Source organism: Epargyreus clarus, unplaced genomic scaffold (assembly GCF_041222505.1).
Source record: "Epargyreus clarus isolate Ecla_fem2 unplaced genomic scaffold, WU_Ecla_fem_2.2 ptg000025l, whole genome shotgun sequence".
Classification (NCBI taxonomy): domain Eukaryota; kingdom Metazoa; phylum Arthropoda; class Insecta; order Lepidoptera; family Hesperiidae; genus Epargyreus; species Epargyreus clarus.
The window spans coordinates 2,049,198-2,065,697 of NW_027332232.1; the positions used below are offsets into that span (position 1 = coordinate 2,049,198).

Sequence of the window (16,500 nt, forward strand, 5' to 3'; positions counted from 1 at the left end):
TAGCAGCAACGCCGCGCGTCACCCCTCACCCGACACACGTCACCCCTCGCTCACCACACGGCATCCCTCACCCGTTACGCATCACGCGCCACCCGTCATTTGTCACCCCGCGACTGTCCTCCCGCGTCACTGAATTCCACCAGTGCCCCATGTAGCGCTCGGTGTAGGCGGTGTCGTACAGCCCCCCGACCCCCCGACCCCCCGCCCCCACCTGTCCGGGAAGTACGGCGCGTGCTTGAGCACGGAGGCGCGCGTGTAGGCGTGCGCCGCGCGCGCCGGCAGCCCCATGTAGCGCTCGGTGTAGGCGGTGTCGTACAGCCCCCCGACCCCCCGACCCCCCGCCCCCACCTGTCCGGGAAGTACGGCGCGTGCTTGAGCACGGAGGCGCGCGTGTAGGCGTGCGCCGCGCGCGCCGGCAGCCCCATGTAGCGCTCGGTGTAGGCGGTGTCGTACAGCCCCCCGACCCCCCGACCCCCCGCCCCCACCTGTCCGGGAAGTACGGCGCGTGCTTGAGCACGGAGGCGCGCGTGTAGGCGTGCGCCGCGCGCGCCGGCAGCCCCATGTAGCGCTCGGTGTAGGCGGTGTCGTACAGCCCCCCGACCCCCCGACCCCCCGCCCCCACCTGTCCGGGAAGTACGGCGCGTGCTTGAGCACGGAGGCGCGCGTGTAGGCGTGCGCCGCGCGCGCCGGCAGCCCCATGTAGCGCTCGGTGTAGGCGGTGTCGTACAGCCCCCCGACCCCCCGACCCCCCGCCCCCACCTGTCCGGGAAGTACGGCGCGTGCTTGAGCACGGAGGCGCGCGTGTAGGCGTGCGCCGCGCGCGCCGGCAGCCCCATGTAGCGCTCGGTGTAGGCGGTGTCGTACAGCCCCCCGACCCCCCGACCCCCCGCCCCCACCTGTCCGGGAAGTACGGCGCGTGCTTGAGCACGGAGGCGCGCGTGTAGGCGTGCGCCGCGCGCGCCGGCAGCCCCATGTAGCGCTCGGTGTAGGCGGTGTCGTACAGCCCCCCGACCCCCCGACCCCCCGCCCCCACCTGTCCGGGAAGTACGGCGCGTGCTTGAGCACGGAGGCGCGCGTGTAGGCGTGCGCCGCGCGCGCCGGCAGCCCCATGTAGCGCTCGGTGTAGGCGGTGTCGTACAGCCCCCCGACCCCCCGACCCCCCGCCCCCACCTGTCCGGGAAGTACGGCGCGTGCTTGAGCACGGAGGCGCGCGTGTAGGCGTGCGCCGCGCGCGCCGGCAGCCCCATGTAGCGCTCGGTGTAGGCGGTGTCGTACAGCCCCCCGACCCCCCGACCCCCCGCCCCCACCTGTCCGGGAAGTACGGCGCGTGCTTGAGCACGGAGGCGCGCGTGTAGGCGTGCGCCGCGCGCGCCGGCAGCCCCATGTAGCGCTCGGTGTAGGCGGTGTCGTACAGCCCCCCGACCCCCCGACCCCCCGCCCCCACCTGTCCGGGAAGTACGGCGCGTGCTTGAGCACGGAGGCGCGCGTGTAGGCGTGCGCCGCGCGCGCCGGCAGCCCCATGTAGCGCTCGGTGTAGGCGGTGTCGTACAGCCCCCCGACCCCCCGACCCCCCGCCCCCACCTGTCCGGGAAGTACGGCGCGTGCTTGAGCACGGAGGCGCGCGTGTAGGCGTGCGCCGCGCGCGCCGGCAGCCCCATGTAGCGCTCGGTGTAGGCGGTGTCGTACAGCCCCCCGACCCCCCGACCCCCCGCCCCCACCTGTCCGGGAAGTACGGCGCGTGCTTGAGCACGGAGGCGCGCGTGTAGGCGTGCGCCGCGCGCGCCGGCAGCCCCATGTAGCGCTCGGTGTAGGCGGTGTCGTACAGCCCCCCGACCCCCCGACCCCCCGCCCCCACCTGTCCGGGAAGTACGGCGCGTGCTTGAGCACGGAGGCGCGCGTGTAGGCGTGCGCCGCGCGCGCCGGCAGCCCCATGTAGCGCTCGGTGTAGGCGGTGTCGTACAGCCCCCCGACCCCCCGACCCCCCGCCCCCACCTGTCCGGGAAGTACGGCGCGTGCTTGAGCACGGAGGCGCGCGTGTAGGCGTGCGCCGCGCGCGCCGGCAGCCCCATGTAGCGCTCGGTGTAGGCGGTGTCGTACAGCCCCCCGACCCCCCGACCCCCCGCCCCCACCTGTCCGGGAAGTACGGCGCGTGCTTGAGCACGGAGGCGCGCGTGTAGGCGTGCGCCGCGCGCGCCGGCAGCCCCATGTAGCGCTCGGTGTAGGCGGTGTCGTACAGCCCCCCGACCCCCCGACCCCCCGCCCCCACCTGTCCGGGAAGTACGGCGCGTGCTTGAGCACGGAGGCGCGCGTGTAGGCGTGCGCCGCGCGCGCCGGCAGCCCCATGTAGCGCTCGGTGTAGGCGGTGTCGTACAGCCCCCCGACCCCCCGACCCCCCGCCCCCACCTGTCCGGGAAGTACGGCGCGTGCTTGAGCACGGAGGCGCGCGTGTAGGCGTGCGCCGCGCGCGCCGGCAGCCCCATGTAGCGCTCGGTGTAGGCGGTGTCGTACAGCCCCCCGACCCCCCGACCCCCCGCCCCCACCTGTCCGGGAAGTACGGCGCGTGCTTGAGCACGGAGGCGCGCGTGTAGGCGTGCGCCGCGCGCGCCGGCAGCCCCATGTAGCGCTCGGTGTAGGCGGTGTCGTACAGCCCCCCGACCCCCCGACCCCCCGCCCCCACCTGTCCGGGAAGTACGGCGCGTGCTTGAGCACGGAGGCGCGCGTGTAGGCGTGCGCCGCGCGCGCCGGCAGCCCCATGTAGCGCTCGGTGTAGGCGGTGTCGTACAGCCCCCCGACCCCCCGACCCCCCGCCCCCACCTGTCCGGGAAGTACGGCGCGTGCTTGAGCACGGAGGCGCGCGTGTAGGCGTGCGCCGCGCGCGCCGGCAGCCCCATGTAGCGCTCGGTGTAGGCGGTGTCGTACAGCCCCCCGACCCCCCGACCCCCCGCCCCCACCTGTCCGGGAAGTACGGCGCGTGCTTGAGCACGGAGGCGCGCGTGTAGGCGTGCGCCGCGCGCGCCGGCAGCCCCATGTAGCGCTCGGTGTAGGCGGTGTCGTACAGCCCCCCGACCCCCCGACCCCCCGCCCCCACCTGTCCGGGAAGTACGGCGCGTGCTTGAGCACGGAGGCGCGCGTGTAGGCGTGCGCCGCGCGCGCCGGCAGCCCCATGTAGCGCTCGGTGTAGGCGGTGTCGTACAGCCCCCCGACCCCCCGACCCCCCGCCCCCACCTGTCCGGGAAGTACGGCGCGTGCTTGAGCACGGAGGCGCGCGTGTAGGCGTGCGCCGCGCGCGCCGGCAGCCCCATGTAGCGCTCGGTGTAGGCGGTGTCGTACAGCCCCCCGACCCCCCGACCCCCCGCCCCCACCTGTCCGGGAAGTACGGCGCGTGCTTGAGCACGGAGGCGCGCGTGTAGGCGTGCGCCGCGCGCGCCGGCAGCCCCATGTAGCGCTCGGTGTAGGCGGTGTCGTACAGCCCCCCGACCCCCCGACCCCCCGCCCCCACCTGTCCGGGAAGTACGGCGCGTGCTTGAGCACGGAGGCGCGCGTGTAGGCGTGCGCCGCGCGCGCCGGCAGCCCCATGTAGCGCTCGGTGTAGGCGGTGTCGTACAGCCCCCCGACCCCCCGACCCCCCGCCCCCACCTGTCCGGGAAGTACGGCGCGTGCTTGAGCACGGAGGCGCGCGTGTAGGCGTGCGCCGCGCGCGCCGGCAGCCCCATGTAGCGCTCGGTGTAGGCGGTGTCGTACAGCCCCCCGACCCCCCGACCCCCCGCCCCCACCTGTCCGGGAAGTACGGCGCGTGCTTGAGCACGGAGGCGCGCGTGTAGGCGTGCGCCGCGCGCGCCGGCAGCCCCATGTAGCGCTCGGTGTAGGCGGTGTCGTACAGCCCCCCGACCCCCCGACCCCCCGCCCCCACCTGTCCGGGAAGTACGGCGCGTGCTTGAGCACGGAGGCGCGCGTGTAGGCGTGCGCCGCGCGCGCCGGCAGCCCCATGTAGCGCTCGGTGTAGGCGGTGTCGTACAGCCCCCCGACCCCCCGACCCCCCGCCCCCACCTGTCCGGGAAGTACGGCGCGTGCTTGAGCACGGAGGCGCGCGTGTAGGCGTGCGCCGCGCGCGCCGGCAGCCCCATGTAGCGCTCGGTGTAGGCGGTGTCGTACAGCCCCCCGACCCCCCGACCCCCCGCCCCCACCTGTCCGGGAAGTACGGCGCGTGCTTGAGCACGGAGGCGCGCGTGTAGGCGTGCGCCGCGCGCGCCGGCAGCCCCATGTAGCGCTCGGTGTAGGCGGTGTCGTACAGCCGCCAGCAGGTCACCGGCGCGCCAGCCACGCACACCTTGAAGATGTTCGGCCGGGTCGCGAGGCCCAGCAGCGATAGGTAGCCACCTGTGAACAAGGATATACAGGGTGAATTTTTCAAATAGGCCTTCAGGGCCAAATCCGAAAAATTCTGAAAGGAGATACGAGGTCGATTTTGATAAAAACTAAAACTGCATCATTAGTTTCTTAAAAATATCTTTTATCCCTAGCCGGAAAACGTATGAGTCCATTTTGAAAAAAAAAATACACCTCTATATTATTCCCTCTATCTAGTAGCGTTGCTTATAAGGATCAAATTCTGGTAAGTAATGTTATGTGACAAATTAAAGAAAAAGGAAAATTTTGAAAAAATCTGTATAGTGCCAGAGACTATTGATAACTTCCAAAAAATGGTTAATAGAAAAGAAAAAAGAGAGACACGAGACGACAAAAAATTAAAGTTTTAGAGACGATTGATAACGTGCAAAAAGTAGTGAATACGAAAGAAAAAAAGAGACACGAGAAAGAGAGATCAACAATGTTTTTGGGGCAAAAAGAAAAATTGTAAAAAATAAAATAAAAAAGAAAGAGAAAATAGAAATAAATCGAAGTGATTCTAGCTAAAATACAGAATTGAAAAGCTAAAAAAAGGTACAAAATCGAAACAAAAATTTTAAAAAAAATTACAGAAATGAAACAAAAAAGATAAGAAAAACATAACTTACCATAACTCCAGCCGTGTATGGCGACTCTCTCCATGTCTATGCAACCGGTTTCTTTAGCGAGCCATTGCAATACTTCTACCTGAAACAATATACATTTATATGCATTAAACGTGCGTAATCATAAAATTTAAAAAACAAACATCTACACTAATATTATAAAGAGGAAAACTTTGTTTGTTTGTTTGTTTGGTTGTAATGAATAGGCTCAAAAACTACTGAACGGATTTTAAAAATTCTTTCACCATTCGAAAGCTACATTATCCACGAGTAACGTAGGCTATATTTGATATGAAATATTTTTGATAAATAAATTTTAAAGCGGTACAAAGTTTGCCGGGTCAACTAGTTTCTAATATATTCCGCTTTGAATGGTATGGTAAGGAAGACATACTTTTCTGAGGCGTTCTAACTTGGTCCTCAAGGGATAGGAACGCATGACCAACCTCAGATAGGACTCCTAATCTCATCTGGGATTGACTACAGATGTCCATTGGCCGTAGCCACTTACCATCACATAGATTGCATGCTAGCTTCCTATTTCAAAAAGACCCATTTTTTAAATTCAATCCGTTATCAAACAGCAACCTTTCCACCCTCACCTGATCGTCCAGCTCAATCTGTCCCATCTTACTCTTGATCGCAGCCTCCCACGCCCGCCCCCTGTGCTTCGAACCCCTAGAGTCCACAGCGACAACGTTGAAACCGCGCGCCGCTAGCATATACATGCGGAGTTGACGGATACCCTGTATACGATAGAAGAGATTCATTGCTTATATAACTGAAGAACTTGCTCAATATTTCTAGGCGCTTAAATGGGAATTTTATGTGACAGATATATGAAAAAGCAAGGAACTCCTCATTTCATAAAGGCAGACAAACATGAAGTGCCTAATATTATTTTAATCTCCAAGCAATTACCACAGCCTCGAAGTCAACGAGGACAGCTCTCAGCTTGTAGATTTTTGTTTTAATTTTAATTTTATTACTTCATACCACTAGCTACATCACATCTACACTTATTAACTTATTAGGTAGCTTCATTTTTCAAATTTTCAAAGGAACTCTTTACTACACAGGAGTTGAAACTTTTAAAATACGCAGATTTATTCAGTTACCAAAGCACTTACCACAGCCGCTAAGACATCGAGGTCAACTGTCACCATTAGGGATTTTTCAAACAATTTACACCACGAACCTTATACGAGTTGGTCACAGTCTGGACTTCAGGTCCACCGTACACGTGCAGCACGGTGGGCCTCCGGACAGGACAGCCGGGCGTCACCGCGGCCCGCCACAACGTGCAGTAGGCCACGAGGCCGCACGACAGACGCGTCTCGTATATCTGAGCTGTCGGTACTGACGCGAGGAGGGATCGCTCTGAAATATTATTAGTAATTTAGATAGATATATTAGATCATTAAAATTTAGACATGACAGACAGACACTACTTACGAAATAAAAATTAATTAAAAAAAACCTTTTCCCACGGACTAAATTGTGAATCTAAACCATTCTCAAGTCCCCTTGAACACACACAACAAATTTAATCAAAATCAGTCCAGCCGTTTAGGAGGAGTTCAGTGACATACACACGCACATAAGAAATATATATATATATATATAGATATTAATTAATGCACTTGACAACTCAGTAGAATGACGAATCTTTGACATGTATAATTAATTTTAAAAATGAACAGTAATTGCATGTTGTGCTATGTATCATGGAAATGTAACCTAATGTAAATTAATGCTGCTACCTCTAGTATTTTGCGACGCCCTCTCAGGGCATCACATAATCCTTATATTTTGTTGTAAGCTGTGTGTGTATTTTGCAATAAATAAATAAATAAATATTTTTTAATTCATAATCGTGATAAGGTGTAATTCACGTGGATGTATGTCCTGATGAAGCTGTTGACAATGATAATTTTCTCTGTATAGAATAGTATAAAAATCCAGTCAATGTCAATCAGCGTGGAGACACTGACTGTCTGATATAATATAACCTTTAAACCATGATAATCTAGATTTCTAGAAGCGTGAAATTTTTAACACAAGCTCTTCATATAACCTAAATGAGTACGAAAAAAGATTTCTTAAAATTCATTTCCCAAAGAGGAACAGTCGTCAAGAGGGAAATAGGAGGCCGAGGGGTTAGGGGGTCAAGGGGTAAGATGAGGAGAGTAGGGAGTCAAGAAAGATTAGGGTCTAAAAATAGATTCTTAATATAATAAAAAAAAAATGTGAGCCGTCACGGGACGCCTGGCAGATGTGAAACATCGACATTATTTTGTAAAAGTAATATGCAGAAAAGAACATATTGTGATAGGAACTAAATATGTCATAATGATAAAATAAAATATTACGATTTTTTTCCAGATAACGATGACTATTTATTGAATTCGATTGCGCATGGCGACGCGTCGCCACACCGTACACACTACTGCATATGGACTGTATATATATACCTATATATGCGTCGCCACGCCAGAAATCGGTTTTACGTGCGGCTATAGATGTTTCACATCAAAATATATATTATAAAATCTCACCTCTGATAAACATCGAAGTGTCACCGTCATCATCACCATCCCCAGATCTACACTCCTGCGATCCATTGAACAATCTGCTCTCTTTTAAATCTGAAATAATGGTTCAAAATTTACAGGTGAAATTAACGAATGATCCGAGAGTCCAACCAAATTAGATCGGTAGCTGTTGAAAAAAATTGAAGACATACAAATTTACATACATGCATAAACATACATACATACATACATACATACATACATACATACATACATACATACATACATACAATACAATACAATACAATACAAAAATGCTTTATTGTACACCAAATAATACATGAAAAATATACACATACATACATACATACATACATACATACATACATACATACATACGTAACAGTTGAATACAGAACCTCCTTTTCCTAGGTTTTTTTATACAAAGCTCTGCTTGTTAATTAATTATATACAAAAGTATGAGGACATTTTTATTTTTTGGCTGTCAAGGGGGAGGCTTTTTTTTATAATGTAAGAGTAGCAGACGAGCATGCAGTCCACCTGATGGTAAGTGGCTACTGCCGCCCATGGACATCTGTAATCAACACCAGATAGGATTAGATATTCCTACCTGAGGCCGGCCACAGATGCGCCGCTACCTCAGGACTAAGCTGGAACGCCTCAGACAAGTATGTCTCCCTTACCACACCCTTCAAACCGGAACACAGCAGCGCCTAACACTGCTGTTATAACAGAAATAGGTGTGGCGGTGGTGCCGCCGGAGTCGAACCACAAAGTGTTCTACCACCTTCAGCTAAATCAAAGGGGGGATAAACGAATAGTTACATCCTAAAGGTCCATAGTCATGGGGAGAGTTGTGCCCCGATGTGGGGGCATTTGAGGAACTACAGTTGACAGAACAACAACAGAAACTCACCCAGCGAACACCTCTCGGTGATAACACCGAGCGGTACGAGCGTGACGTTAGGCATCCCCCCGGGAACGTCGCCCGATGACGTCACCTGCACCCGGTACACCCGCGTCCGCGGCACGCTGCTTATGTTCGACGACGTTATCACTGCTATTGTGCAATCCTGTTGACAAAATCTTTATATATACAGGGTGAATTTTTAAAACGGGCCTTCAGGGCCAAATCCGAAACTATAAGGATTAACGAAAAATGCTGAAAGGAGTTACGAGGCCGATTTTGATAAAAACTAAAACTGCATCATTAGTTTTTTAAAATATTTTTTTCCTTAGCCGGGAATCGAACGAGTTCATTTTGAAAAAAATTACACCTCTATATTATTCCACTATCTGATAGTGTCGCTTATAAGGATCAAATTCTGGGAAGTAATGTTATGTGACAAATTAAAGGAAAAGGAAAATTTTGAAGAAAATACGTATTTTTCCATACATTGGCATACTAATCCTTAAGGATTATACATAACAAATGATTTATGTATAATTCCTTAGAAACAGACATAAGTCATACCATTGAAGAATTTGTTGGTTAATCAACTAATAATTCGATGTTATGACTATGACATACGGCTTAGTATGGGAAAGTAATAGTTTGGCAAATAAGTTACCGCCGTTTTTAGGATTGATTTTTTAATGAAAATAAATAACTGATTAAATAGTAAATTCTTATTGTTTGTTGATTACAACTTCGTTTCAACGTTAAATATGATTTTCTATATCTCTTTTTTATTAATCACTCAGATTTGACTCTAAAAAGTAATTCTCGCAAATTGTCAACTTTACATCTGTATTAAACGATACTCCGCCCATAGCAAGTAAATCTATTTTAATGGTCCTAAAAATAACCTTAGCTACTCGTAAGTCAGACATAAAAATATAAATTATTGTGAAACAAAACGTCCATTTCGAATGATTAGAAACATTGAGCCAAAAAAAATGTTAATACACGAAATGTTTAAATTGATGAATGGCGGGAACTTAACTGCCAAATTAATATGAAAAAATATGTATTTTCTTAAAATTGAGGCTTTTCTTTTAGTTTGTAATTTATCATTACTTCCCAGATTTTGATCCTTATAAGCAACACTATCAGATAGTGGAATAATATAGAGGGTGCATTTTTTTTTCAAAATGTACTCGTTCGATTCCCGGCTAGGGAAAAAGTTATTTTAAAAAAGTAATGATGCAGTTTTAGTTTTTATCAAAATCGGCCTCGTAACTCCTTTCAGCATTTTTCGCTAATCTTTATAATTTCCGATTTGGCCCTGAAGGCCCGTTTTAAAAATTCACCCTGTATATTTCTTATGTGCGTTTTTTTTTTATATTATAAGAGTAGCAGACGAGCATGCAGTCCACTTGATGGTAAGTGGCTACTGCCGCCCATGGACATCTCAAATCAACCCCAGATCGAAAAAATTGCAGAGAAATATCGTTTCATTCATAAATGCTCTAAAAAACTACATTTTTTTTAAATTTTCAACACGACTATAGATGACAGCGACAATTTCAATTGTCAACACTGGTTACATTTTCTATTTAGGAACGAGTAATCTTTATTAATCTATGGCAATAGCTTAAAAACTAACCTCGTCCATGTGTACTGTGTGCGAGTGTCCGGGCGCGGTGAGCAACGCGACGGCGGCGGTCCGCGGCGGTAGGGGAGCTACGTACAGCTGCCGCTCTAACGGGGTCTCGCGGAGACCGGTGAAGTATACTAACCCGTTGTTTTTGTCCACCTGGGAACGAAACAAACACGATTTGGAAGAAAGAAAGAAAGAAAGAAAATACTTTATTCAGGAATATTGCAACACACAGTACAATTACAAATAGACAAAATAAATAAACAAACTGCACGGTTATAAAACTAGTTAATAATAAATAAGACAATCAATTTAGAATAGAATCCTTAAAAAAACAATTAAGATTAAAAAGATACAATACACAACTAAACTACTTTTTTTATTGCACAATAAATGAGTTTATTATAACATGCTATGTGCTGCAACAAACGTGAATGGGGACAAACTCAGCGAATGCCATGAGCAGGTAGACTGCGTCTTGGCCCTGATTGTCACTTAGCCCCATGGCATGATGTCGATCGGACGGCTGTCCGCATGTTTGCTAATGGTGCCGTATTAATACAAATCGCTGTCTATTTCCGATACGTGAGACAATCAGGTATCACGGTGAGTACCTCCATTTTAATAAAAAAAAAAACGGTAAATTTAAAAGGAGAATGCCCATTATTGGTACTGATTTTTCTCATGCGTCAAAATGAAAGTTATATTAAAATTATTTTTTTATTTTTTTACATAATTTGTCGATCAGAATAGTTTCTTTGAACAGGGGATTCCATTTAAGATAAAATAAGACGAAATGTTGATTGTTGTTCTTAAAAATTAAAATGGCGGAATTTTATACTCGGAATTCAATAAGATCTATTAGTGTTTTGACTAATGATTTTTCTCATGCATCAAAATGAAAGTAATATTAAAATCATTTTTTGATTTTTTTACATAGTTTGTCGATCAGAATAGTTTCTTTGAACAAGGGGGTTCCATTTAAGATAAAATAAGACGAAATGTTGATTGTTGTTCTTAAAAAAAAAATGGCGGTATTTTATACTCGGAATACATTATTTCAGGTTTTTAGGATTATTTTAGGTTTTTTTACCTACTACCTTTATAAGTAAATGGAATATGTTAATCGAACTACATTATAGGTACCTACTATCAGTTAAAACCGACCATGAATCTATCGTCGGATGTTTTCGATGTTGAGGTTATGTAACATTTCTGTAAATAACTTCAGAACCCGGGTGCTGATCTAAAAAATAATTATTGGTGGTAGTATTTGGTTAATTATACCTACATCGTCCACAACAAGTTTCAATTTGATGCAACTCTGGACGGCGGTCCATACATTCATGGGCATTGTCCTTTGTGTTTAACAAAAATTAAACAAGGCATCATGGAACACTACTTATCGTTATTTCCAGGAAACGAATCTAGCCAGATGTACTCGTACCTACAGTATTGACGATAACATGATGAGATTTGGAAGGTTAAATGGTGCTGTGTTCAACTTTGTCCCTCTGTCATCCCCGTAAGAGGCGACTAGAAAGAGGCTTATGGGGTTGCGGATGGCAAGAGTGGAAGCTCGAACCGCCCAGCAAGCGACCCCGGGAATGACAGCGGTTTGTGTGGTCGCATATCGCTGTAATCACCATGTGAGAGGAGCGTAAATTGCTCCCGCCAGGGCAGAGCCCGATAGATAGGCATCGCGTTAGGACTCCAGTTGTGTTCCGTTGGAGATCCCGGAGTTCTCTACCAAACGCCGAGGTCGGCCACCGGGGGGTTTTGTACGGTAAAAGTCCCACATAACCCGGCGTCCCCCCACGGCGTCGGGTACCTTTTAAAGGTTTCCCTCTCGTCAACAAAAAAAAAAGGTACAGTTACAATCATAGATTAGTAAAGATACTTCGCCGCCTTGAAATTGAATGAAGCCACAAACGGCTTATTAGTAAGTTCTTTTTTTGAATTCTTGACACATAAAAACATTTTTAGAGAAAATTTACAATTAAATGTCTAATACTGCGTAATTTACATAATAAATAAATAATTATTTCAAATATTTTAGGAACATTTTAGCACGGAGACGTGGCAAAAGTTTTTTACGCAACTATTTCAATTGTCAAAACTGGGTACATTTTCTTTTTAGGAGTGAGTAATCTTTACTAATCTATGGTTACAATATTATTTTTTTTTTTTATATAATATAGGAGTAGCAGACGAGCATGCAGTCCACCTGATGGTAAGTGGCTACTGCCGCCCATGGACATCTGTAATCAACCCCAGATAGGATTAGATATTCCTATCTGAGGTCAGTCACAGATGCGCCGCTACCCCTGAGGACTAAGCTGGAACGCCTCGGAAAAGTATGTCTCCCTTGCCACACCCTTCAAACCGGAACACAGCAGCGCCTAACACTGCTGTTATTAATATATTCAAATAATAATTAATATAAAATAATTAATATATTCAAAGTCTCACCCAAATCTTCTTCGCTATGACCTCCCACTCGCCAGCCGTGATCGGCTCCTTGCTGATGATGTTCGGCCCCACCGCGTCCGACTCGTCCTCCATTATCATCTCTGGTACCGCTGGTGAAGAAACAATAATATTTTTTTATTATTTGCGTGGCGACATTCTGCAACTCAAGTGGTGAAGCATTACTGAATCACGATATCGAAGTTTTTTCAAAATCTAGCATATATACAAGGTCCGAACAGAGACTGTCTGAACACCTAACCTCTTTCGACATACCTTTCAACATATATCTCTCCTATTCAATCCCACTTCCCTTTCTACCCCCATCTCCCTGACCCCCTGACCCTTTTTCTCCGTCCCCCCTTCTACCACACGTGCCGCACGTTTTTTTTTTATAATATAGGAGTAGCAGACGAGCATGCAGTCCACCTGATGGTAAGTGACTACTACCGCCCATGGAGATCTGTAATCAACCCCAGATAGGAATAGAAAACCTACCTGAGGTCGGCCACAGATGCGCCGCTATCCCTGAGGACTAAGCTGGAACGCCTCGAAATAGTCTGTCTCCCTTACCACACCCTTCAAACCGGAACACAGCAGCGCCTAACACCGCTGTTATTAGGTAGAAATAGGTGTGGCGGTGGTGCCGCCGGAGTCGAACCACAAAGGGTTCTACCACCTTTACAGTACCAGGTACAGGTGCCGGTGGCCGGTGTCCTCGGCCGCCGGGGGGCACGGCGACCCCCCGACCCCCGTCCCCCTGCGCACACTCACACGCGGGCCGCTCCCTCGCCGCTCGCACGCCGCACGTCACCAGGTACAGGTGCCGGTGGCCGGTATCCCCGGCCGCCGGGGGGCACGGCGACCCCCCGACCCCCGTCCCCCTGCGCACACTCACACGCGGGCCGCTCCCTCGCCGCTCGCACGCCGCACGTCACCAGGTACAGGTGCCGGTGGCCGGTATCCCCGGCCGCCGGGGGGCACGGCGACCCCCCGACCCCCGTCCCCCTGCGCACACTCACACGCGGGCCGCTCCCTCGCCGCTCGCACGCCGCACGTCACCAGGTACAGGTGCCGGTGGCCGGTATCCCCGGCCGCCGGGGGGCACGGCGACCCCCCGACCCCCGTCCCCCTGCGCACACTCACACGCGGGCCGCTCCCTCGCCGCTCGCACGCCGCACGTCACCAGGTACAGGTGCCGGTGGCCGGTATCCCCGGCCGCCGGGGGGCACGGCGACCCCCCGACCCCCGTCCCCCTGCGCACACTCACACGCGGGCCGCTCCCTCGCCGCTCGCACGCCGCACGTCACCAGGTACAGGTGCCGGTGGCCGGTATCCCCGGCCGCCGGGGGGCACGGCGACCCCCCGACCCCCGTCCCCCTGCGCACACTCACACGCGGGCCGCTCCCTCGCCGCTCGCACGCCGCACGTCACCAGGTACAGGTGCCGGTGGCCGGTATCCCCGGCCGCCGGGGGGCACGGCGACCCCCCGACCCCCGTCCCCCTGCGCACACTCACACGCGGGCCGCTCCCTCGCCGCTCGCACGCCGCACGTCACCAGGTACAGGTGCCGGTGGCCGGTATCCCCGGCCGCCGGGGGGCACGGCGACCCCCCGACCCCCGTCCCCCTGCGCACACTCACACGCGGGCCGCTCCCTCGCCGCTCGCACGCCGCACGTCACCAGGTACAGGTGCCGGTGGCCGGTATCCCCGGCCGCCGGGGGGCACGGCGACCCCCCGACCCCCGTCCCCCTGCGCACACTCACACGCGGGCCGCTCCCTCGCCGCTCGCACGCCGCACGTCACCAGGTACAGGTGCCGGTGGCCGGTATCCCCGGCCGCCGGGGGGCACGGCGACCCCCCGACCCCCGTCCCCCTGCGCACACTCACACGCGGGCCGCTCCCTCGCCGCTCGCACGCCGCACGTCACCAGGTACAGGTGCCGGTGGCCGGTATCCCCGGCCGCCGGGGGGCACGGCGACCCCCCGACCCCCGTCCCCCTGCGCACACTCACACGCGGGCCGCTCCCTCGCCGCTCGCACGCCGCACGTCACCAGGTACAGGTGCCGGTGGCCGGTATCCCCGGCCGCCGGGGGGCACGGCGACCCCCCGACCCCCGTCCCCCTGCGCACACTCACACGCGGGCCGCTCCCTCGCCGCTCGCACGCCGCACGTCACCAGGTACAGGTGCCGGTGGCCGGTATCCCCGGCCGCCGGGGGGCACGGCGACCCCCCGACCCCCGTCCCCCTGCGCACACTCACACGCGGGCCGCTCCCTCGCCGCTCGCACGCCGCACGTCACCAGGTACAGGTGCCGGTGGCCGGTATCCCCGGCCGCCGGGGGGCACGGCGACCCCCCGACCCCCGTCCCCCTGCGCACACTCACACGCGGGCCGCTCCCTCGCCGCTCGCACGCCGCACGTCACCAGGTACAGGTGCCGGTGGCCGGTATCCCCGGCCGCCGGGGGGCACGGCGACCCCCCGACCCCCGTCCCCCTGCGCACACTCACACGCGGGCCGCTCCCTCGCCGCTCGCACGCCGCACGTCACCAGGTACAGGTGCCGGTGGCCGGTATCCCCGGCCGCCGGGGGGCACGGCGACCCCCCGACCCCCGTCCCCCTGCGCACACTCACACGCGGGCCGCTCCCTCGCCGCTCGCACGCCGCACGTCACCAGGTACAGGTGCCGGTGGCCGGTATCCCCGGCCGCCGGGGGGCACGGCGACCCCCCGACCCCCGTCCCCCTGCGCACACTCACACGCGGGCCGCTCCCTCGCCGCTCGCACGCCGCACGTCACCAGGTACAGGTGCCGGTGCCGGTCTCCTCGGCCGCCGGGGGGCACGGCGACCCCCCGACCCCCGTCCCCCTGCGCACACTCACACGCGGGCCGCTCCCTCGCCGCTCGCACGCCGCACGTCACCAGGTACAGGTGCTGGTGGCCGGTCTCCTCGGACGCCCAGATGAACGTGCACCGGTCCTGCGAGCTCGACAGGAAGTACAGGATGTCGTGGACGTTGATCCAGGCGTCGGGTGCCGTCTCCGTCAACAGAATCTGGATTTCCTTGGGGTTCTGGGGAAGAAAAAATTAATATAATTATACTCTTTGTCGACATTCTGTTCGACCATTTCTGAACCTATTTCGTTTAACGCCCACTATGACAATATATTATTTTCGAAAGCGCCCAAATTTTCCAAAGATAATTTTAGGCCGAACAATCAAATAAGGTAGATACAATAACATTAAAAATAAAAGAATTGCAGAAGAATGTTTTAATTTTATTTAAAATAGACAAATCATATAAATAGCCTTCCTCCCAAAACTGCTTCAGAACCCACCCATTTACCTGAAGTCCAGATTCTGCACCATTTACCACCCCTCTGTAGCTTCCAGGGCCACATTGGGACATTATTGCCCAATCGGAAAACGACTGGCCTAGTGGTACAGTATCTAGTTGAATGTCCAAGGTTTGAATTCCAAGCACACACCTCTATATATTAAAGTTATATGTACCTTAGAATAAAACTATTTCAAAAGAAAATTCCCTAACGTGTGTGAAAAGATGTGACAGCGCAGTGGGTGGAAGGTGGTGATGAAATCTTAAAAATTACTAAATTTCTCCTTACATTAAAGTAAAACTTTACTTACATCAATACTGAGACTCTTGGATATGGGTGGTCCTGTGTCATAGTTGGTTTCAGTGGAGAACTCGCTGAGTGGTATCAACGCCAGTTCGAGCCTCTGTTGCTTTCGATCTAGCAATTGAACCCATACACTGAAAAAAAAAATGTGAGCCGTCACGGGACGCCTGGCAGATGTGAAACATCGACATTATTTTGTAAAAGTAATATGCAGAAAAGAACATATTGTGATAGGAACTAAATATGTCATAATGATAAAATAAAATATTACGATTTTTTTC

At 53.2% G+C, this 16,500-nt stretch overlaps 2 protein-coding genes across 2 annotated transcripts in view; one reads left to right on the top strand and one right to left on the bottom strand.

Moving 5' to 3' along the window:
* LOC140752778 (unextended protein) overlaps positions 1-16,500 on the top strand; it is a 118,935-nt gene that overhangs the window by 37,761 nt on the left and 64,674 nt on the right. The window lies entirely within an intron of this gene.
* Positions 1-16,500, bottom strand: part of LOC140752776 (dipeptidyl peptidase 9) — a 31,807-nt gene that overhangs the window by 4,985 nt on the left and 10,322 nt on the right. Inside the window, exons 8-17 of the mRNA XM_073087126.1 lie at positions 16,227-16,353; positions 15,461-15,650; positions 12,583-12,692; positions 10,117-10,266; positions 8,484-8,640; positions 7,571-7,660; positions 6,211-6,392; positions 5,615-5,758; positions 5,016-5,094; positions 4,185-4,377 (exon numbers count right to left, since the gene is read on the bottom strand). Coding sequence (XP_072943227.1) covers positions 4,185-4,377; positions 5,016-5,094; positions 5,615-5,758; positions 6,211-6,392; positions 7,571-7,660; positions 8,484-8,640; positions 10,117-10,266; positions 12,583-12,692; positions 15,461-15,650; positions 16,227-16,353 — 1,422 coding nt within the window. The remainder of the gene's footprint in view (positions 1-4,184; positions 4,378-5,015; positions 5,095-5,614; positions 5,759-6,210; positions 6,393-7,570; positions 7,661-8,483; positions 8,641-10,116; positions 10,267-12,582; positions 12,693-15,460; positions 15,651-16,226; positions 16,354-16,500) is intronic.